This window comes from Epinephelus lanceolatus, chromosome 14 (assembly GCF_041903045.1).
Source record: "Epinephelus lanceolatus isolate andai-2023 chromosome 14, ASM4190304v1, whole genome shotgun sequence".
Taxonomy (NCBI): Eukaryota; Metazoa; Chordata; class Actinopteri; order Perciformes; family Serranidae; genus Epinephelus; species Epinephelus lanceolatus.
This window is the reverse complement of record NC_135747.1, coordinates 44,311,907-44,335,675: the sequence shown is the minus strand read 5'-3', so window position 1 is coordinate 44,335,675 and position 23,769 is coordinate 44,311,907. Positions and strand designations below refer to the sequence as shown.

General features: G+C 45.2%; 1 protein-coding gene across 6 annotated transcripts in view; it reads left to right on the top strand.

Moving 5' to 3' along the window:
- The window catches only part of sema5ba (sema domain, seven thrombospondin repeats (type 1 and type 1-like), transmembrane domain (TM) and short cytoplasmic domain, (semaphorin) 5Ba), a 278,351-nt gene that overhangs the window by 130,052 nt on the left and 124,530 nt on the right, over positions 1-23,769 (top strand). For all 6 annotated transcript variants that reach the window (XM_078174762.1, XM_078174761.1, XM_033617575.2 and 3 more), the window contains 2 exons: positions 12,681-12,780; positions 13,343-13,388. In XM_078174762.1, coding sequence (XP_078030888.1) covers positions 12,681-12,780; positions 13,343-13,388 — 146 coding nt within the window. The remainder of the gene's footprint in view (positions 1-12,680; positions 12,781-13,342; positions 13,389-23,769) is intronic.

The window sequence follows — 23,769 nt, the reverse complement described above, 5'->3', positions numbered from 1 at the left end:
CACTGGAGCCTTAAAACTCAGTCTGCTGCAGCTTTTAAAAGCTGTTGGCAGAGGACGCCGGCGTCCCAGGGGAGCAGAAGAGGTTAAACACAAGAGTCACAACATATTTAAGTGTCAGACTGAACTAAGGAAGCAGAAAGCTGCTGTGATAACTTGTAAAGAAAGCAGGAGCACTGTAGGAAGATGCAGCTAGACTGTATTCCATTAGGCTGACATGTCAGCAGCCTTCTGCAGAGTTTCATTGCTCAGATGTTGAGGAATCATGGAAGAACGTCCTCTGCCCTTAAGATGGTCATTAATTAAGCCCCGGACTTAAAAAGCCATTCACCTGCAAAATAAGTTTCAAAATCCATCACTGATAGAGCTTGTTAGAGGACCAGGAACACTCTTCATCATCGCCATCATTATTTCTCGTCTCGCAGCTCTTCTCCAGGAGCCGCTGCTCCCTCTCATGCACCAGGTGCCAAGTACAGCGAGTGAACATGGAGGCTCCGTCCCTAACAGCTCCGTCATGTTTGAATAAAGCCAGTGCTGAACATTTACATAACAGATACCAAGAAGTTATTACTTCAGCAGACAGATACAGACAGCAGTTTAGCAGATATTATGTCTGAATGGTTTTTATTCCGTCACATCTCCTTTGGCTCCGTGTCACACTCTGTCTTCTGTCAGCTTTGGAACAACCTCACTGGACTCGTGTCAGCAGCTCTGGATGTTTCTCCACTGTTGCTTTGTGAGGCAGACACACGTCTTTACCTTTCGCTGACTGAGAGGCCATTAGCCTCCTGGACCCAGCGCCATTCCTCCTGTGGCTGCTCAGTCCCCGGTGTCTGCAGGCTCTTCCTCAGCTCTGCCCGTGACCTGTGGACCTCTATCTGAGTTCAGTCATGTGGGACAGGATGGAAGGACAGAGGGACAGTTGTGCTCCACTGAGGCACTCTCACAAACCACCACCCTCTGCAGGTTCAGCCACGGTGAAAATCCAAATTTGGAATAGTAGAGATAGTGAAGAAGAGGACGGGGTGGAGACCTGAGTGCGAGGAAGGGCGAAGACTGATATGAGGAAGACCAAACAAAACACATTTCAGGGGGTTTGGGCCAGATAAGGCCGAGGTGTGAGAAGATCTGGCACTGCACCACAGGGACAGTTTTGCTCCTTCAGTGCTGAGAGGAAATTTAACATTTATAGAGCTGCTTTATCTTTAGAAACATTCCTACAGTAAATAGATATTGTATGTAAATGTGTGTGTTGCAGAATGGATTCAGTCTTGTTCCATTATTCAGACACAATTGTTATTTTCACATTTCAAATGTGAGTAATTTTCTCAGGAAGTGAGAGCACAGCAAAATGTATCCAGAATGCAATCTGTGTGTTTGTGTGTGTGTGTGTGTGTGCGCTAATTGACACTGGAGGTGATCCTTCATTCACAGAATCATCTGCCAGATGGCAGCGAGCGTCTGCGACCCGTTGCGTGAACAGTTTTGGATCGACCACCTTGCCCCGAAGATAACCATTTTTAATATTGCCTATTTCTAGCAAGTCGTCTTCCCATTAGCACGACATTGTGTTCCTGTGTTTCACCCTGAAGGAAGATGATGATCGACAGATACCTTTACTACAATATGTGTCATTCATAGTTCATTAAGCAGTGCGGCGCTCGAGGGGAGAAATCAACTAGATGCCTGATTATCATGCTAATGATAAAAAATATGATAAAGTGCAGGATGTTGTTACGTGAACATTTGCTGTTTGAGTCAGAATTAAAAAAGTAACAGAATTTAAGTTTACACAGTTTGGTTTTAAAGGTCATCTGAGCGCCTGCTCTGTCACTGCTTTGTTGTCTACTAGTCGACGGCCACAAGTGTTCCTCCAGGTCTTCCAAATGGATCTTAAAGCCATTTCAGTCATGTTGTCCCATTCACCCAGTCAGTGTCTGTAAATAAGTATTTCACCGTTGGAAAGATGGTCTTTTCATAAGACTCGGCTGTCTGTGCAGCAGAACGACGCAAATACTTTGAAAGTGGAGCAGAGACAGCAGAAAACAGGGCTGTGGCACTTGCTTTTGCTCAACGATCTGACAACACTGCCGTACCCAGGCCCCTGGGAAGTGTGCCGGGCTTTGAGGCTAATTTTCATAGTGGCCAAAAAGTGCTACTGGAATATCCAGGGTCTGTCATGCCATCATGATGCCATCAGGTCTAAACAGCTTTTTCCCATAGACTAACATTTGGAATGAGCCGTCAGTAAATCAGCGGATCACAACCACCTTGAAATGACTCGTTTTAACATCAACATTTGATCCGTTTGGTTTAATGACATTTGGAAAGTCTAGAAGAGCCACTTGATTAAATCATTTTATCCCCATCCAAGTTAGCGGAGGGCTAAACTGGGAGTGAGCTGCTTGGTCAGCAGTAGTGTCTTGTGCACCTGCACTTGGCCCAATAATGCGGGAGTTTGAGGTAATTTGACACCCAGGAAGTTGACCTTTTTTGGCTTTATGCACCACTGAGCAACGTTGATAGGAATGAACGGGGCCCCGCCTCCAATACTGTATCCAGTTCTCTGTATATATCCATGGTTGCCATCTTGGATTTTTGGAACACCTCACAGACTGTCTTAGTAAAATTTATTTTGTGAGTCCTATAGAAATGCAGCTCCTGTACAGTGTTCATAAACAGACCAAAACAGTTTTTTGTCCCAGACTGTAAACGTGTGCTCTGATAATATTTGGAAAGTCAACTGGACTGATAAGCTTCACTATGTGGGAAACAGTGTGGCACTCACTTCCTGTTGACAGACTCTCACTAATTCAACTAAACAGTGCACTAAAATATCTTCTTAGGCGAAACATAGGCGACACAGTGACAGGATATTAGTTTATATGATCAGCACGGTGTAGTTTTTGAATTTGATTTGAGTGGATCTCTCTTGATCCACTTTTATACTCTTTGTTGCCATGGTGACGGGCAATATGAAAATGCATCCTGCAGTTTGAGCAACACCTGAAAGCCAGTGGGACATGGAGCAGCGCAGGGAGACCTACGTACTGGTTAAATGGAGGGAAGTTTTCCACAGTTCATTTACACATAGACACGTTATTATGACACAAAGCTGGTTGAAGTGTCTTTCTAACAGCAGCAGATCTCTCATTGTGAATCACTCCATCTCTCTCTAACTCTTTATTTCTGTCCCTGCTTGATGTTGGAGGGCTGGAAAGTGGGAGTTGAGGCGCTGCCTGACTCATTTCATTGTTATTTACACACACAGTCAAAAGTGGAGCGGCGTGGTGAAATAAAAAAGTTAAAGTTAGTTTGGAGCCTCAGGTGACAGAGATGTTTGATATAATTAGTGCTGAGTGTTTTTATACCTGCTGCAGCCGCTCATTCCCACTTTCAATCTGTGTGTGTGTGTGTGTGTGTGTGTGTGTGTGTGTGTGTGTGTGGGGGGGGGGGTCCAGACTGCTGTGAGGCGTTCAGGCACGTGGGCGAGACGCCTGCCAAGCTGCAGACCACAGCTCAAGACCAAAAAACAACAGAACAGTTTGTTTTTAGTGAGTCATCGCTGTTTTTCCAGCGGCTTCTTACCCCCAAATTCCACCAGATGCATGTTGGTTGCGTCTGCGCTCCGGAACGGCAGCGGAGTCGATATGTCTGGCTCCGTCACAGCTGCGGCGCTCCGGAGCCCTCCGCAACAGATACACAGGACTTCTATTTTTGCCGGACGCTGGAGCACAACGCAGCAATTCAGCTCAGAGCAGATCGTGCGGGGCAGGAAGTCGTGCACAGAAACAAAATAAAACATCCGGTTAATTTTCAAAATAAAATACACAGTGTTCACAGTGGATCATATTTCCCTGCAGGTTTTCAGACGTCATTTCACCCGTTGACACCATGGACGAGGAGATGTTAATCATGGAGGTGCACCCAGATGTCTTCCTACTACTCCTCTGGTTTTGTGGTTCTATTTATGGAAACTACATCTTGTTATATCGCGCAATTATGCGTGAATACGTGAGATCTCGTGGGTCCACGTGACTCCCGCTGTCCGGCGGAGCTGCACCGCTTCGCACAGCAAACACAGCCGGTCGGTGTTGACGGACGGCAGAGCATGCAGCAGATAGCCAACACAGCTGTTCCGCAACTAACACGCATCCAGTGGAATTCCGGCGTTAGACACCAAATATAGGTGGGGTTTTTCCCAGCGACCCGTCCCTGTTTTTCCACCGGGTTGAGTGCCACAAAGAGCACTTGTGTTTTACTGGGACATTGCTGCGTTCCCAGCCGGGATAGTGCCACTAGAAGTGGTTGGCTTTTACCGAGACACTGCTGCTTATCCAGTGTGAATTGTGTACGTAAAAACATGATCTTTTCCTGAACATTACAAAGGGTTCTTTGTTTTTTGTAAGTTATAATGAATTTGCTACATTATCACTTAAAAAATGGATCTGTGGTTTTCACAACAGCCTTCAATGCCAACATTTATTGTGGTGATTGACTTGTGACGACATCAGTGATCAGCAAAGTTATTACAGTTCATTCTGCACATGAATTATGTACCAGTTACAGGACGATATCCAGTAGCTGTCCAACAGTTGTTGAGATATTTCACTCACAACCAACCTCGTGATGGCACCAGAGGAAAGTCAGGGCATCAGTGACATCATTAGGATTCCTCCTCTGGGGACCAGGAATGTCTGTAGAACATTTCATGGCAGTTCATCTGGAGATATTTCAACCAGTGTGGACTGACTTACACACTGTGTTATTGTATGGCTCTGTCAGCTGGCACATGACTAAGTGTTGTCCCCTCAGCCGTCAGATTCTACTCTGCCTTTTTTATCTGCAGTTCCACATTTGGTTTGAAGAGGACATATTATATCATGTTATTGTTATCATCTGTATGTTTTGGTATAAAAATCCGTCTATATGTGAGTCTGCACTGTGGCCCTGAACGCTGACACGTCCCCCAGCTCAGAGATGGACAAACTGTGATGGGTTAGCGCCCAGACGAGCCCAGTGGCTCACATTTACAGGGATTAGATGAAGGTAAGATTGGATCTTTATCAAATCGCCTGCTCTGAGCTCCAACTTGAGGGAATCTCACATTCCATCAGGCTTTAAAGTGATAAACGATTGGGATTGTTTGCAGGACGTGTGGCTCTCTGTGCGTCTGCTGTTTGTTTGTGCAGACAGATTTTTTTGTTTTTGATCTGCGATATGTTTTGCTTTGGTTCCCTCAGCTCCATAATATGTTGGCATTTTCCAGCCTCGACTGTCTTCATCCAGGCTCGGTCTAATAGCGAGTCAGATCAGTCGGGGTGCCACTTCACTGTGCCCACATGCTGGCTGTGTGGGAAGGAGCCGAATGTTTAAAAAGATGGAAGGAGATAGAGAGGTTATGATTTATGTCTGTGGGAGACGAATGCCTCAGCCACTGTCCTCATCCCTCTCCTCATCCCTCTGGCAGCCACGGGCTAATGCATTAATCCGTCTGCCAGCCGATTGCAGAGGGGGAAAAAATAACGCAATAATCGTTCATCACGTCCGGCTTTGGGCCCCTGAGTCAACGGCGAGGGAGGGGGCTTCATACACACCCTGCTTTATTGTCCCTGCTTCGCCCCACCGCCAGGACAGACAGTTATGAGGGTGAGGAGCGAGCGGCGCATATAAAACCACTTGTAAGCAGGCGGATAAATGTCAGTCAGTGAAAGACCCCTCACTGTCAGAGAGGCCTTTCTAACAGAGTAAACAAGCTCAAGGTTCACAAGCTCTCCTGAACGCCGCTGAATCAAATTCAACCTTTTTTTTTTTTTTACAAGCTTTTGAAGAGATATTCATGCGGCGGGGAAATGTTTATATGCACGTAATACTCCTCAGTTCGAATTTCAAGTGATTCATGCTCCACATTAAACTCTGTGAACTGAACACTAACAGCTCCTGTTTTTACTGTGAGGAGCGTAATGCCTCTGTGGGAATAATTCTCTTGTTATCTGTTCCTCCGCTGCACATTCTTATTTTATGGTTCATGTCATATGCTCTGTTTTAATGCTCTTATTTTATGGGCAGAATAAGTCACTTTAACTGTCTGTCATTTATCTAAATGACATCATTTTGTATTTCTGGATGCTTTCCAGAATATTTAGTGTGTAACGTCGGAGGCGGGGCTTGAGTTTGTGTGACAGGCGCTGTATTTTACCCCACTCAGTTTGCCTCAGGTCGCCTCCTACTTTTTATGAGCAGCCGTCCTGACTCTGTTCTGTTGTGTTGTATAATCTCCATTCTTTGGTGACGTGATACGACTCTGCATTGAGGCAGAGGAGCACAGGACGAGCCTTCAGGCGTCACGTACGCTCACACATACAACACACGTGGTGTAAATGGAGCGTCTGTAACAAAGCACTTTAATAATCACACTTTTATCGCTGGTTCAGATTTATCTGAGTCCTCCCAGGTGTTGCGTCCCAATCTCTGTATCACGTTGTGTCTTTGTGCAAACCCGTGCTCGTGTCCGACTCTTTAAGTCAACTTCAGGTCTGTTTACATAAGATAGTGAGGCAAAGATGGCCGACACTCCTCGCTCCCCTCTGCTCCTCCAGCTTTGGCCTCTGCAGCCATTAATCAGAGAGCGATGTACAGATGGTCCCGCTCGCCTCCTCGCTCCGGCCTTGTATGGTTCCTACACCCACCCTGCGTGTCAAAGATGGTCGACCCGTGCATACATGCTCGATGTGAGACACATAAAGGATGTGCATATGTGCAATATAAATATTTATAGAGTGAGTAAGAGATGGTCGGCGTGTTATTGAAATTACAGCAGGTCGTCCGGTGATTTACGATGTGTGCTGAGGTTATCAGTGATTTAATCCTCTGTGTATATAAATGTTTTACAGTCTATTAATATGTTTTACTCTTGTTCACATTTCTCTTATGTTCCAATAAGAGCAGAGCATTTGTTCATATAATTAACCATCAGTTTAGTGCTTGAGGCGGTGCACGTGGTGCTGTGACTGATTGTGTTCTGCAGCTGCTGGGCACTATACGGTGCATATGTTACACTTCACTGAGGCCTGAATCATTTATTTAATATCTAAGTTTGATATTGCGAACATGATTAAAGTTGTAATTATTTTATGAAAATTAAAATCAATGCCTGTGTTTGTGATTTACATCGAATTTTACATGAGAAATGTAAACAACTACAGTCAGTTCCTCTGACGGTCCCACAGTCACTCAGTGTGTTTCCATGGTGACAGTGAAGTGGAGCTCCAGTTCCAGCTGGACGAGGACATCTAACTGGCCTACTGTCCTTGTCCCAGTATACAAGCACGGGAGGGGAATCCATTTATTGAGCCAAGTATGTGCGACTCCTCTACGATAGGTGGAGATATGCCCCCTTTCAGCTTGTTAGTATTGGACCTTTTTCCTGTTGACCTATTACGTCACAGACCAAACAATGGACAAACAAGTTAGCTACGGTTAGCTAGCAGCTAACTGCTACCATGGTGGACAACTTTACAGCTCTGTACATTTGGTCCGTCCAAAAAGTCACAGCTCTGGATGTAGATTTCTCCATGTTGTTACCGGCTTCTTCTTCTGGCAGGTTAGGACTCTATATCTGTATCACCATTTTACAGGTGCTCTAAAACCTTTTATTACATTAACAGTTGTCACAGCAAACTTTGTGCCGCAGTGAGCAACATATTTCCACACTTAACATTTGATTTAAGTTGTGAATGGTCGTCAGAAGGACAAAGGGAAGGAAAGAAGCCTGGATACTTCACTGTAAACCTGAAGTGGAGTCAGCCGAGTCAACAGACTCTTATTTCACCGGCTGCACAATAAATGGAAACATACAGATAAATGTAGAAGATGTAAAGTAGGTGGACTGCAGTAATGTTTGCCTGGGTCCAGACCTCAGAATCCGCCCACTCCACAGAGCTGACGCAGATGGACGACCTGACTATTGTATCTGATATCAGGCAGCGAACGTACAGACCTGCCTCCACAGAGCTGGTGTGCAGGAATGTTTATGTGCTGCTGGCTCCAGTACTGGCTTACCTGAGTGAGCAGGTGTGGTCGACCCTGTTGCTAGGTGTGATGCATTCTTTTAACAGATGTGATTGGTTGTCACAGACCCGCCGTTTTGTGAGCCTGCAAGGTGTGGACACCCAGGATGCATCTAAATGTCCTCCCTCTGGACTCGCGGACTCAAGTTGTACGTACTGAGTTCACCATCATCACGTGAACTCTGCGAGAGACGGCAAGCCGCTGACAGACGGCCCTCGAGACTGTTTCACTTGTTGCAGTTGAAATGTTCGAGCAGCAGTTACAATGACTGTGACTGCTGTCGTCTTGTGTCTGCTCATCTGTCCCTGCAGATAACAAAATAGAAACCTACAGAGATGTTTGTGAATCAGGAGCTGTGACTAAATAAATCAGGTCAGCCTGTTAGTTACATCACAACATCTTCTTTAGAGTGATTTTCAGACACTTTTCAAGCCTTTATATTTAACAGTTCACTGCACAGCCTGTAGGGCCGGCTGCTATAGCAAAATACACCTTGATTCCCCTCTGTAGTTTATATCTCTACATATTTCTCTATCTTGATGTTGTTGAGTATTATTTCTGGCACACGAGTTTTACAGTAACTGTATTACACACAATGTCACGTCCATATTGCAGTGAATTGTGAGTTATTAAATCAGTGAAGTCTGCAGCCCAGACGGACTCTCTGGAAGTCTGCAGAAAGTCCACTTCAGGCCCCTTGTGGACTGGATGAGTTGTGGATTTTGAGCCCTCTGCGCTCCCAGACTTCCTGGGAACGCGCCTGCAAAGTCTGCAAGTGCGGGGAAGTCCGGACATTTGGATTCAGTGGAAATGAAATGAACTGCATCACAATATGAAACTGTGAAAGTGTTAGTGTCACTCTGCTGATGGAAGGTTGAGACAGACTCAACTCATCTCTGTTGCTCTGATGGGTTTTTCCAATTTTCCAAATATCTCAGAGTTGTGATCGTTTTATTTCTGCTGTTGTAACGTCGGGTGGGAAATGAGTGTGTATCCCTGATGAGATCAACCACACATATTCTCCCTGCTTGATCTGTAGCATTTAATTTACTCACTGTCATCCGGCGCCTCCCGGTAGAGATGTTGCGGTCACGCCCAACTGGTACTCTACTCTACATATCTCGTCTGGCCTGGGCACGCCTCGGGATCCCTCAGGAGAAGCTGGAAAGGGTCACTGGGGAGAGGGACGTCTGGAGTACCTCGCTCAGCCTGCTGCCCCCACTACCCAGCTGCAGATAAGGGGTTCAAAATGGATGGATGGATGGATGGACAGACGGACGGACTTTCATCCAGCGTTTGGGGAATATTTCACTGACCTCTTTGTGTTTCTACCATTTTCTCCCCCTCCATTAGAAACTCTTGACTCTCTTACAGTCCTCCTCCCTGCTCCGAACAGTTCTTCACCTCAGGAGCTCTTTTAAGGTTAATTATGCTCTGTGAATAACTTTTATCTTCACAAGGACTTAGTCTTAACTTTAAGGGGAAATTCTAAGAATATTCTCAGGATTAGTCACTGGGAGCAGCTCTCTGTACGAGGAAGCTTTGTGACCCATTAAATTATATGTACAGTTGTGTTGTGGTTTGAAAGTTGCACTCTTTTACACATTGACAACAAACTGATGACTCACTTGCATCTCATAAAACCCTGAGTCATGTTCAGTCCGACAGCAGCTCAGTAAAAACAGGTTGTTGCTTCTGATTTCACTGATTTCCCCTGTTGACACCCTCAGCTACAGCACGTGTGTGTGTGTGTGTGTGTGTGTGTGTGCATGTTTCTGTCTGTGTGAGTGTGTTGGGCCTGTGTCTTTAATCAGGAGCAGCATCCTGAACAGTGGCTGCAGCCTTATGTCTTTTTATGACACATATATCCAGTTATGTTTGCAGATGACGGAGCCATATGGGCGCCATCAATTCTGCAGCCCGTTTCACTGCTCGCTGTGACTTCCTCCAACACTTTGATGTAGTCGTGCTCCGTAGCCTCGAGCTCAGACTTTAAAAGAAGGTTTAAGGTTTTAAATGTTTGATGACTGCTTCCTTAATGAATAAAGTTATCAGCAGTGTGGCCGCATGTTTCACACATGACCACCAACCTTATTCTCCTCGGTTTCATTTGAACATGTTCACAGTGTTGTGTATGTTCATTTACAGACATGTGAGGCATTGAAATGATCATTCACGGCTGCATCTTTCTTCTCTCTCAAAGCTTTGTGGAAATGGCTGAAAGCTATTTAACACAGCTTTTCAAATTGGTTAAGGGAATCTGAATTCCCACCGACCGCTGTGATGCTGTGTACAGCATGGGAAATATGGGAAATCCCTTTATGCTGCGCAAACCTCCCACGCAGTGAAATCCGTTTAAAGGTCCGCGCTCTGGGGTCACACAAAGATCGAAGAGAAAATGCTCTTTTCCTGCAGTTTTCAAAGTGACATTAAAAGCCCCGCCAGGCGGCTCCTCTGCTCCGCTGCTTTGAAATTTTGATTTGTAAAAGCCAGTTTCAAACAGCGCAGAGGTTTCAGCCCCGTACACCACACAGAGCTGTGTTTGTTCCCACGTCAGGTCCGATCAGGATTCTGTGGCTGATGTGTCCTGGGCAGCTTTGTCTCTCTCTGCAGGGGACGCCGCCGCAGCACAGGAACACTTCCCTGCACTTTTTACCACTACAGCTGCAACTCATCGTTTGTCCTGTTATAGATCAGTGTATTGATCCTTCTTGGAATTATATATTAAGTGTTTGTAGTTTAAAAAAATGCAACAAAACTAAACAAAATGTGGATTCAGTGAGGTTCCCGGAGGGCAGGTGTGACATCCTCAGTTTGCTTACTAAAGGGGACATTTGATAATTCTTCTTCTGGAAACTGGAGCAAACTGATGTTTAGCGTTTTTGCAGAATGAATTATTCAGAGAGTAACTATAAACCACCAAACCACTTTTTTTCAGCTGAAAACCAGTGTATGTGGATATTATTCTGGTTAACATTTTAGTGAGAAGTATGTGAATTCTACATATTGTGGTACAATACATAGCAACTGTCCTCTACGGTTTAAAACTCAGCACTTGAATTTTGCTGTTGGCTGATCTGGTGGCAGCTGATGTGTACGACCGCAGCTTTCGTCACCAACCGACCCCGAGCCTTCAGGAACAGCGCTGGTCTTTGAAGCCAATTTCACATACTGGCCAAACCTTAAATGTTAAATGGACTTGCACTTGTATCGCACTCTTCTAGTCGTTCGACCACTCAAAGCACTTTCACACTACTTATCACATTAACCCACTCACACATACATTCACACACACACACACATTCACACTCTGGTGCTGTAGCGGCTGAGCCTAAACTTAAAGGGATAGTGCACCCAAAAATGTAAATTCAGCCATTATCTACTCACCCATATGCCGAGGGAGGCTCAGGTGAAGTTTTAGAGTCCTCACATCACTTGCAGAGATCCAAGGGGAGAGGAGGTAGCAACACAACTCCACCTAATGGAGGCTGACGGCGCCCCAGATTCAAACGTCCAAAAACACATCATTGAAACCACAAAATATCTCCATACTGCTCGTCCGTAGTGATCCAAGTGTCCTGAAGCCCCGACATAAAAAGTTGTTTGGAAAAACCTCATTTGAACTCTGTTTTTAGCCTCATTGTAGCCTGTAGCTCTGACTGCCTCTCTGGCTGCTGATCGTCAGGTGAAAACAAAGAGTCCCTCTTCCTCTTCTTGTCTTTGATGCATGATTAATTTCTCACCAGTTTCGTCTCCAATGAAAAACATGCAGCCATCTATGAATCTGTGTCCATAAACCACCAAACAAATACAGGCACTTCTGGCTCCAAAAGACGGCAACAGTTGAAATGGCGAAGTAAAGGTTTCCAAACGGCGTCCACAAACCAGTCACGGTGGCTACGTGCATAACTTTTTACAGTCTATGGTAAAAACGCTTTAACACAAACATGCTGCGTCTTTAACTGCCTGGAAAACACAGGTCGGGCGCTTGTGCCTACTCTGTGCCAACTTTCAAGGGCGCGGGGGCAGGTTGAGTCTGAGGTTGCTAAGCGACCTTAACAAGCGCCTTATCACAGCCGCTGACATGAAGTCCATGTTTTGTAAGTGTGTATTTGGCCTAAAATATTTTCTGTGGTACAGATGTGACGCTCTGACAGCTCTGCACCAACATGATCAACTTCTCCTCCATATTTATCACACACTGATATTTACTGAAGAAGCAAAGATATCTGTCAGCTGTGATTGGTTGGTCCTCGTCACATGACGTGGTGCACGCTGCTGTCTTCCAAAAATGAAACTGTGTTCATGTCAGGGTGCAGCCATTGCATCCTGAACAACAGGCGCTTGGGAACGTGCACACACTGCTCAGGCGTTGCTCTGGCGTTTGAGCGTGCCTGCTGTGTGTCTACATTGAAAACAGTGAATTGAGTGCACAAAATGGCGGTATGTGTACGGCCTCTTCCTCCTTAAACGGCTGATATAAAAGCCTTTTGTGTCCATAAGTAAACTATACTGTGTTTTATTGTTTGTGGTTAATGTCACTGCTTTTATCTCCTGAACTGTGACATGATCTAGTTTTCACTAACCTCTTTGTGTTTGTGTCTTTGTCTCAGCGCTCAGTCCGTGGATTTCCATTTTCTCCCACCCCGGCGTGAGAGACTTCTCCCAGCTCACCCTTGACCTGACTAGGAATGAGCTTATTGTGGGTGCCAGGTAAGGGACTGTAAATCCACTCAGCTCTTCACCCCACAGAGCACATTACTGAGAATGTGATACCCTTTCTGACTCACTCGTGCACTGCGGTTTTCGGATAATGATGCTTCTTAAGTACTCTGCTGAGGCCTCCTTGGACCAAGTCAAGCTTTGGATTTGGCAGAAGGAATGAAATTGGAAGGAGTACGTCATGCCACAATAGACAGAGAGTGTGTGTGTGTGTGTGTGTGTGTGTGTGTGTGTGTGTGTGTGTGTTCTCGTGAGCAGACATGAGTTCAACTGTTGCCTGATTTAACCCTGTTATAAACACATTGATGCAGCTAACAGTTCGTGTCCCTGTAAAACCACAGCTCTCACATGGAGCTGAAAACAAAGACTTAAGGCTGACGGACGGTCACAGTACGGCCTCTAATCGGCTTTGCTTTAAGTTGACAGCAGCTCAAATGGCCTGTCTCTTCTCTGATACTTAATTTGAATTATTAAAGACTTTTTTTCTGGATAAAGTCCAGTCACATTGGGCACACTCTCTCATATGTCTCCTCTGTCTCTCTTCTCAATGCAGGAACTACCTGTTCAGACTGGACCTCAGCAACATGTCGCTGATACAGGTAGGATGCTCATGTCTCCACTGCCTGTTCTCTGCTGGTTTTCATGTTATTATTTTGGGGAATTTGTCACTTTTTCCACATGAAACTGAACTTTATTGTCCTGAGTGTGTCCTGATGCAGCAGTCAGTGTTGTCCACAAGTGCACGCAGCGTCCAGCAGGGTGAAAACAGTTATTAACTCAGGCGTTCATCAAGGTCAAGGATGTGTGGGTTCTGTTATTCTGTTCACGTTGTACACTAATGATCGTACGAGCAGTCATCCCAGCACTTACATCATCAAGTTCTCTGACATCCTGGGACTTTTGGATGCAGACGCTGACATTTCTGGCTTCAGCTGGGAGGTTAAAGAGTTTGTACGGTGGTGTGGAGATCATCCTCTCGTTGTAAACACTAAGAAAACAGAAGAAATGACTTTTGATCCGGGACATCTGGAGGAACGTTCTCCACTGTTAAACCTTCATGACCCAGGTTCATTCTCAGGGCTCATTTATGCTCAACCTTAGACACAGTACTCTGCGTCTCTGAGTAAGAAACAAGTTGTCTGGAAATGTTTTTTAATATCTGGCCGATACTTATAGAAAACGCTGAGGAGTTCCTCTTAGATATCTGTAGAAAGTATGTGCATGTGTGAAGGTTTTGGCTGAATGTCGTCCGGATAAGACTCACTGCCAGCTTGTGTGTGTGTGTGTGTGTGTGTGTGTGTGTGTGTGTGTGTGTGACCTAGTAAAGACTGGCTCAGACCCACAGAGCTCATCCATTCATTCATTTCATGAGTTTGTATTAACTTGCTAACTCGTGGTGGGTGTAAACATCGTCACGTCATCTGATTGGCTGCGTCAGGAGCAGTTTAAGGGTTAAAAGATCCAGATCAGACCCCTCCACAGACAGCTGTATGTCTCTGCTTTGATTAACTTTTAAACTGAACACCACAAAGACTGATTCTGGTTAATGAGACAGACTGTCAGAGCAACAAAACAGCAGGCGAGCGGTCCTTCTCTCTGCAGATCTGAGCTTTCATCCAAGTCCCAGAGTTTGTTAAAAGCCTCTTCACAGCTGTTCTGTCCCTGTCGGACCCTGTCCCTTCACTTCACTGCAGGTCTGGATCAAAACTTTTATTGCACTTTGTTATTCTGCTGCGTTCAAACCAAAGATGTGATTCAGTCTGCCCACTTTAGATTTCTCACACAGATGTAACGTGATCACGTTTAAAGAATAGATTTAATTAGAAAAGGTGACTGATAGGTGAAAAATATATTCTGTTTCTATTGTCTCTGCACAGTCGAGTGCACAGACAATAATTTGTTGGCTAAAAGATCTCTAGTTGCAGTTGTTGTGTGTGGTAGTTGCATCAGTTGATAAAGTTTTAAGGACCTTGTGGACAGATGTTACTGACATCTTTACAGCGAGTGCTCACTGCTGCGCTGCTTCCTGCCACATTAGGAGGACATAACCTGTCAATAAAACCTTGTTGGTGTTAATGCGACATCCCTCTCTGTTGATTTTCTGTCAGTGAAGCCTCTCTATCAGGTTAGGGTACTTAATGTGTTCCTGTAGATGGATTTGTTCTGCAGCAGACAGACGAGGCGTCCACACATCACAATACAGCACAGACAATAGACAGATATTATAAAAATACATAATAAATAAATCAAGGCTTCATTAATTTGCTGAAGCACCAAATAACAGTTGCTTCTACAGCACGTGTGCAGTGTTGCTGTGACTTGTTTGTGACTTGTTTGTCTGAGCTGCTGCTGCAACAAACCTGTCCTCATACCGCTGTATTGTGACTGAACCCTCGTCCAGACAGAAGAAGCTGAGATTGGCTGTGTACAGGGAGGGTGTCGTCGTTTAAAATCGAGCTGGTGATCCTCTGGTGTACAGAGACACTGACTGTGACTCACCAATCAGCCTACTGAACCATTTAACTGTTTGACTCAGACAGTTTCTGCTCTTTTAAGATCAGTTTCCAAACCATGACACTGAAGAAAAAGACAGAATTGGTTCAATAAAAGCAGGAGAGAATCAGGTCATCATGGTTTCCCCTCTCTGCAGGGAACAACAACAACCTCTGAGCGAACAACCCACACGCTGAAAATGGCCAAATGTTGACAAAGGTTTGGATCCTGCAAGAAGGCAACAATCTACAAGGAATAAAAAAACTCGTGAACCCACTTTGGAAAAGCTCAGACTCTGGCAGGACTACGTGCCTGATGCTGATCTGTTTTCTGTTTGTTGTTTTCTGATTTGACCAAACCACTGTTGTGTCATTAAAGTTAATGATGGAGATATTTATTGACAGTCTGGATCACCCTTTAGAGAGCTGATACGCTGACGTAAGAATCAGCATAAATATTTTTTAAGCTCTTCAGAGGATGTAATTAAATATATGCACAGACAGCTGTGTGTGTTAGTGTGTGTCCTCTGCCTGTGGGTGCTGAGTGTGTGTTTTGTGAAAGGCCCGTGGTGATGTGAGTGTTACGCCATAAAGTATCCGTGGTGTAGCTGGGAGTGTGAGCTCTGAGGCACAGGGTTGCCGTACGGTTGCATCAGGCGTCACAAATGACAATCTCCCAACTCTCAGTGGGACTGTGTAATCTTAAAGCTCTACATCACTGTCACTGAGTAAAGAGGAGCAGTCTTTATATAACCCACAGTACAGTGCAGGATATCTGCTCTTCAGTCGGAGCTGCTGCGAATCAAATTTAATTACAAACTCTGTAAAGGTTCATGTCGTTTCTTGTAGCTGTGTAAAGTGTGTCAGTGACGGGGACAGGAGTGTAAAGCTCAACACACTGGATGCAAACACTCCCCAAATTAAAAGCTGCAACACATCTTGGGTCACAGATCAGATCCACTGTTAGTGTTGGACCTTAAAGGACCATCATGGTGGTTTTATATGTTTTAGCCCATTAACTACAAATATTATAGACTTTAATGATCGTGTTCTTGTGTCCAAAGAATACCTCCAGTTATGAATCTGATTTTCCACTTTCCATAAAAACAGTGGTTTCAGTTGATGTGAAAGCAACATGAAAATCACCAAGACAGGAAACTGCCTGATGATTTTGTGTTTTTTATTCACAGCTGTGGCCGAAGGCTTTGTTATTTTGTTCTTGTCCATCTCCTGTCCCAGGAGGGCCTTCATGGAATTTCCTATAATTTAGCACAAATATCCACATGTACTTAAAGATGAACTGATCAGAATGTGGTGGCCAAAGTCACAGTGATGTCTCATCTGTCCCATTCTTGTGAAATCAATACTTCAGGAACACTAAAGGCCCTGACACACCAAACTGACGTCAAAGAACTAGCGGCGACGAAAGCCAACTGTTGCGTCGTCTACGTCGCCTCACGTCGCCCTGTGTCAGTTGCATTTGAACACACTACACGGACTACATCCGACGGCCAAGTAGCACGTACGTTCTGCGCCTGCGTGAGAGAGAGCGGAGTGAGAGAGTGGTACATCCTGTCAGCCGAGGGGTTTCCTATCTGTGCAGCCGAGCACCGCAGCACCTCCACGGACTATTACATCCAGACGGTCCCGGTGTTTCCTCCGCAGGCTCCACTTCACTCAGCTGCCCGATAAACCCGCTGCTTCTTCCCACTTTAACCTGAATAACAAACCAGGGCTCGGTGCTCCGGTTGGATCCAAACGGAGAGCCGGGGCTAGCTCAGAGACTAGCGGAGGCTAACTGGCTGTGCTTCCCTCCGGTCATGCTGCGGCTAACGCTCCGCTAGCCGCTCCCAGCTAGCTCCGGTTTGTTATTCAGGTTAAAGTGTGAAGAAGCAGCGGGTCTGTGGGGCAGCTGAGTGAAGTGGAGCCTGAGGAGGAAGCACCGGTTAGCAGGCAGATTCACTCGCTACAGGGGCGAGGAAATAAAACCTGAACAGCCAATCAGAGTGATCTCTCTCACCGACAAGCTCCGCCGCCGATTCAACATGCTCAATCAGTCGAAAAGCCACTGACGCCGAAGTGCCAACAGTGCGGGACACACCACAAAAACTAGGCCGACAGACGCTCACCGACGGCCGACTTTGGTCGATGGCCGACCGTTGGCTTGGTGTGTCAGGACCTTTAGAGGGAGTTCTTTAAATGTGGTACTAATGACCAAATGTGGACATGTGATGAGGTCAAAGTGAGAATGTGTTGATTTTAATGTGCACAAAAACGGGACTTTAATTTTGCCAATTTTACAATGTGATCAAGTAAAAATGTTTGATTAAGAGTCGGTCAGAGTATTCCTGAACTGAAATGTAATCACTGTCCAGCTACCCAAATTCTAAGAATAAATTCCATCACAGTTAAGATGGATTTTTGCATTTCTGAGGGACACAGGTAACATGTTTGATACTTCCTGTTCATAAAAAAGCAGACACAGTCACATGAGCATCCTGGGAACTTTCAGTGCATTAACAGGTCAGAATAAAGGGCCGATCCAATTTTAGCTGCATCTGGTTTGACCACAGAGAAGAGAGTGACGGCTGGCTTGATGCAGACGCATCAGTCGTTGCCTCTGAACGACCACAGAAGCAAAAGAGGACGGGATCTGATCCAGCCTGGCTCATGAAGAAAAGGACTGTGGTCCAACTCGCTGTCAGCTCTGTGGTCAAACAGCTGCTGCTGAGGCGGGACAGAGACACGAGGAGAGCAGGGTGAAGTCTCTGCAAGTAGAGCAGATGTAGTAACAGCACTCGTGAAGCAGCACACACACACACACACACACACACACACACACACACACACACACACACACACCAATTCTGGCTCCGTCCTGGTGTTTTGCATGTTAAAAAAAAAACGGAGGGTTATATTCTCAAGTCTCACAGGGGTTTCTAGTTATAACATTTAGTAGCAGCGTGGACATTTTGTCTGCCAACTGTTGTAAAAGCACATTGTACATTTTTAGATTCCTGCCTCTAAATTCCCCGTCTCGTACCAAAACATGGAAAATAGAAATAAGTATGAATGTGTTGCACTTTATTTCGAGTTAAATGGTGCTCCTGATATTTTCAGTAGTGCTGCTAGTGGAAGAAATCAATCTGGAGCTCTGATGTAGTGCCCATGATGTGTAGTTAATATGTTAAAGCATGTAAACCCACCTCTACAGTGCTTTGTGCTTATTGAGCTCTGGTTAATATAAGGAATATAAATGCACCACCACAGCAGCAGGTCTGAGTCTTTTTAAAGTAACCAAGAATAGCTTAAGTTAAAATGTGCAGCATCACTTACATTATTATTTCAGGGACAAAGACCTGCATTATTTTACAGTACATTTCCACACAGGATGAGCGCACATCACCAGACTCCACTTGGTCTGACAAAGTCCTCTTTCACAGCAGCCACCACTGAATGACATGATGTGTACAGCTGCCACCCGTGTGTCACTGCCGATATCAATGCGCCCTTTGTCTGCATGTCCTAGTTGTCTAGTTTCGGAGGAGAGAAGTTGACTTATGTGGGGTTCTTATTTGTTTTCACCCTCGTCGTGTTGTTCTCTGCAGCTCTGTGAGGCTGCTCTCTTTGTCCTGGAAAAGGCATCTGCCATCTTTACATCCTGATAACATGCAGAAGCATACAGGGACACACACACACACACACACACACACACGCTGCTGAGATCCTCTAAATTTATCTGTTTCCCCTCACACACTCACGCCTACACACACATCCTCAGCTTGCTGTGAGCTATAGGGATAAATGAGGTAGTTCCTTTTTCACTCTGGCCAGTGTGGAGGTGTCACCCGTGATGCCAAGGTTGAAATCAATGAGAACATTATACAGACTGCCCAGTGAAGCAGAGAGGAGGGTCTCTGCCCCCCCATGCTCATTTGCCAGTAAACGGAAAGCTGTCCAAAGAGACGGAGGAGGGCAGCATCTTAAAATACTCCCTTTTTTTGTTGTATAACCGAATGGAAAACAAACCCAAATCTCTCCGCTGCCAGTCGGAGTCTCTGCTTCAACATCAAAGGCTCATTTGGTTCAGATTCCTGATCCAGAAATACGCTGCTTAAATATCCCGAGCAGCCGTCAGAGGCTGTTTTCACACTGAGTCTGTTTGTTTGTCTGAGTTCAAACTGGAGTTCAGTCGTCTGACTCTCAGTCCTCCTCATTAAAGTGGAGCTCTTTACCAACATCGCAAGGAGACGATGTCAGCATCCATTTTAATGTGCAGATGTACAGTGTGAGGACGGGTGGACGGGTGGACGGATGGAGTGGGATCACCTGCACTGGCCACAGAGACAGTAAGAGAGACTGAAACATGGTGAAACAGTAAAGCTAGGAGAGGCAGAAACCATTTCACACAGTGACCCTGTGTTTCCCATACGTTGATTTATTTAGTCTTATTTCATCATAGAGTTGTGTGCAGCTCATTCTCTCATGCTCCCTCCATGTTGCTCCTAGCCACTGTCTACTTCTTCGCCAGGACAAGAGCAGGCAGCAGCGGTGGGGTCTGGTGTCACAGCAGGCTGGTCCAGCAGTAGCACCTGGTCTAACCAACACATCGTCACTCCGACCTTGTCACATATCGGCGTTTGGTCGTGGACTTTCCACATCGAGATGCGATGTGCATGCAGGGTACCTTGCACCAGTGTCTGACTCTGGAACTCTGGAGTGAGACCAGGTTGGTCTAACCCTTGTAAAGGCAGCAACAGAAGGTTTGCTGATCTGGCAGGGAGTCGGGACTGTCCTGTCCCCCAGATTTGGGGCTCGCATTAACTGTATTCTGGTCTCTGTGGCTGCTGACAGGGGATTCGAAACTGCTGCCTACTCTTCGATGAGGTGGCGTGTAGCGGGGAGGAGTGAGGTCAGGGACACTGTGATACGAGGCTGTAGCTAACGTTAGCTACATGAACGGCGTCAGGTGGTTACGATGGGCCCCAGTGCACCCTGGTTACTTTTCTGTCACATCTACTCACATATGTGCTCATCTAGTCGGTCAGAATGTGCACCTTAACTAGCTGCTGTAAGTGGTATCGTTTTGTCACATGATCAGAGACTTGACATTGAGCAACATCAACATACATGTTACCCAACAATCATCATTGCATATCTGTATATGACTAACTAAAAAAAGAAATTATGATTTTACATTTTTATGGTTTAGCATATAGTTAAGCAAGCATAAGCATATAGTTTGTTACAGTCCAATACTACTTAACAAAAACAGGAATCCATGATGGAGGTGAGTTTGCCTTTTTGAGGGCAAATATAGAAAATGACACCATTGTTGATTTAACGTGAGTTCTACTTTGAACACGGGCATATTTCCAGGTGTCAGACCCTAGTGCAACCGCACTGTCTTTATTTACGCCCCCGTTGACACGTGTTTTATTTAGTTTATTGTCAGACTCTCTTTCAGACTCTGTTTGATCAGTCCGTCTCTTTGTTGGGTTGCTCTGCAGTGGAGACAGTTGTTGGCAATGCTGGAACAGCAACTTTCTCTGCAGGATTCTCCTCCATTGAATCAGGTTTTTACTGAAGAGACGTTGACGCTCATCTGCGTTTGTAGAACAGCCAATAGGAACGCCCTCTCTCTAAATGAGCTGTGATTTGACTCCCATCAGGGTCAGATATTCTAAAGCCTGAACCAGAGCCAAGAGGAGGAGCAGACGTCTAGTTTGTCTCAGATCACTTGAATTACAATATGTTCAAAGTTTATTTTGCCCAGTGACGCCAAAATCAAACTGCTGACCCCGACTTTAACACATGAATATCACAAATGCGCTGCAAGTAGGTCGACAACAACAAAATTAATTTCAGAAAGGAAAAACAAGAACATATAAGAGGACAAATAAAGCAAAGTGCACCGTCTGTAATAACAGACGCTGAGTCAGTAGTTTCTCTTTAAGCTAACGTCCATCAGTGCTCTCATCATGAACTGATCTTCTTGTTCAGCCTTTTATTCTCTGCACATTTAGTCTGGTTCAGTTTGTTTTCTTCAGCTCAGTATAAAACAAGGCCTCTACAAGAGGTCCGTACTGCGGCTCAGCAGCCACCTGTCTGCTGCAGAGTTATTGCATCATGGTTGTTGATGTGAATTTTATGGTTCTTCAGTTTGCTTTTAACAAGGATCCACACTGTATATAACAGCTGAGCTGACAGTTGAATGGAGGAGATTTCATTCATCAGTGAGGGGGGCTTAAAATGATTCAGTACACTCAGTTCAGCTTCAGAATTTAGTGATAACAGTTTGTTTACTTGTGTACTGAACACCTGGACCCCACAGCTCTGCGAGGACACAGATTGTATGGCAACACATTGAGCATCTCACACAGTACGTCAGAGAGGCATTTTATCTCTCCCATTTTCTCAGGGAGGTGATAAAAGTGGCCAACTGGAGTTGCACCGCCGCATTGTGACGAGCGCCCCTCTCTGCAGCGCCTATCCAACGCACCTTTTACAATATGGCGGTCTATTTAAGCTGTCAGAAACACCAGGCTGCTTCATTACTCTGCAACTGTTACCACAACCATCACTGTCTCTGCTGCTGAGCTTTAATCAACATCACCATCATTGCACTGTCCACCTGCCAGGTGCTCCAGGGAAGAAGATATCTGCCATCATCACTCCCCAAACTCTCTCTCTATCACTCCCCAAACTCTCTCTCTATCACTCCCCAAACGCTCTGTCACTCCCAGCACTCCCCAAACTCTCTCCATCACTCCCCAAACCCTCTCTGTCACTCTTCAAGCTTTGTCCCTCTGCAGATTTTACTGTATGCTGCAGGAAGTGATGACGTCAGAGCCAAGACGCTAACCATAACTATACTTCTGTGCTGACTAAATAAACATTTTCCGTTGAGAGAACTGCTGGTGTCCTGATTATGCACAGACACAACCACAGTTTGACTGGAACCAATCGTAGATTCAGGATTTGGTGATGGTTTTGTGGTCCGTGCTGTGTTTCAGAAAAATGAATTTATGCCACCAGATTTGGTGCCAAAACACTCGTGTATTCAGTTAATGGCACTTGTAAATCAGTCCATTTAAATCGACCCACTGATTGGTGGTATTCAGGACTTTGCATGTGTAAATCTTCTAAAAGGTTTGACTCATGGTGATGTTCTTAAAAATAGAAGACACTTCTGCCATATTTACCTCTGCCACGGTTTGCGGGTTGTTTGTTTGTTTGTTCCTCGGCAGAATTACAGAAACACTACTGCCTCAATTTTCATGAGCACACGGGCAAAGGAAGAAGCCATTACATTTTGTAGTGGATCCAAATTACAGGGCAGATACACAAGTTGTTTTTCACTTTTGGTAACAGTGCAAAATTGGACATTTGACCTTGGCGGAGGTCTGCACCATCCAACTGAGCTTCTAGTTAAACTCCTGTTTTCTGTCCTTTTCTTCTACCGAACATGCCATCGAGACGTAGTCATAAAAATCAATAACCACTTTTTAAAAGGGACAAGGTCGTTTTTATTGTCAGTCCCCCCCTGCCCCCCCCCATGTTACCTTGAATTTCATGAAGAAAACTTTGTTTTTTCCACGGTGAACAAAGAACAAGCCAAACGTTCTTCATGATTTGAAGTAATCAGGGTTCAATGGCAAAACTATATCAAATTTTTCATTTCCAAACTCTCAGAAAACTCCTGCAGAACAATCCAAGTCTCATTTATCCAGTCAAACACTCAGTACTTCCAAAAACACATGAATTTTTGCTAAAACGCTACAATTTAAAACAGGTCAGTAAAAACAGTCTCACACATGGACGAGAAGCATGTCTGGGCACGAGTGTTCGTTTGAACTCTGCTCCAATGCACATGCGTGTTCAGGGTGAACTACTCGAAGGTATAAGTGTTTTATATCGTAATGTTTTAGCAGACGTGTGTTTGGGAGGTACTGAGCACACGACTGGATACATGAGACCTGGATTGTTCTGCACGAGTTGTGTGAGAGCTTGTAAAGTGATGTTCTGATATAGTTTTTCTGTTGTTAACCGTGGTCCCTGTTAACTTCAGTTCATGAAGAACGTTCGTCTTCTTTGGATTCTTTGTTCACAGTGGAGGGACCAGAGAAAAACAGTTTTCTTCCTTAATTCAAGTTAACATGCAGTGAAGTATTCTTTAAACAAGCATATACCCACGGTTTGATTTGGTTTGGTTTGGGCCGTCAGCCCAGCACAGCAGGGATTTGCATCTCCATGACAACAGGTCTACCTGTCGAAGGTGTGTCTTTAACTGATGACGGCTTGTCTTGACTGATGGCGTTTAAAAGCAGTGGGCTGATCCATCACTGTTACCTGCCTGAGGGTGAGCGGCCTGGCTTTTGGACCTACTTTGAAGAAGGTCCATCTCTGGCACAGCGCGTCTAAACTGATAATGAAAGCGCAAATCTGCACAGCCAACAGTAAAAGTGGAAAAGGCTCGGCACTGTGC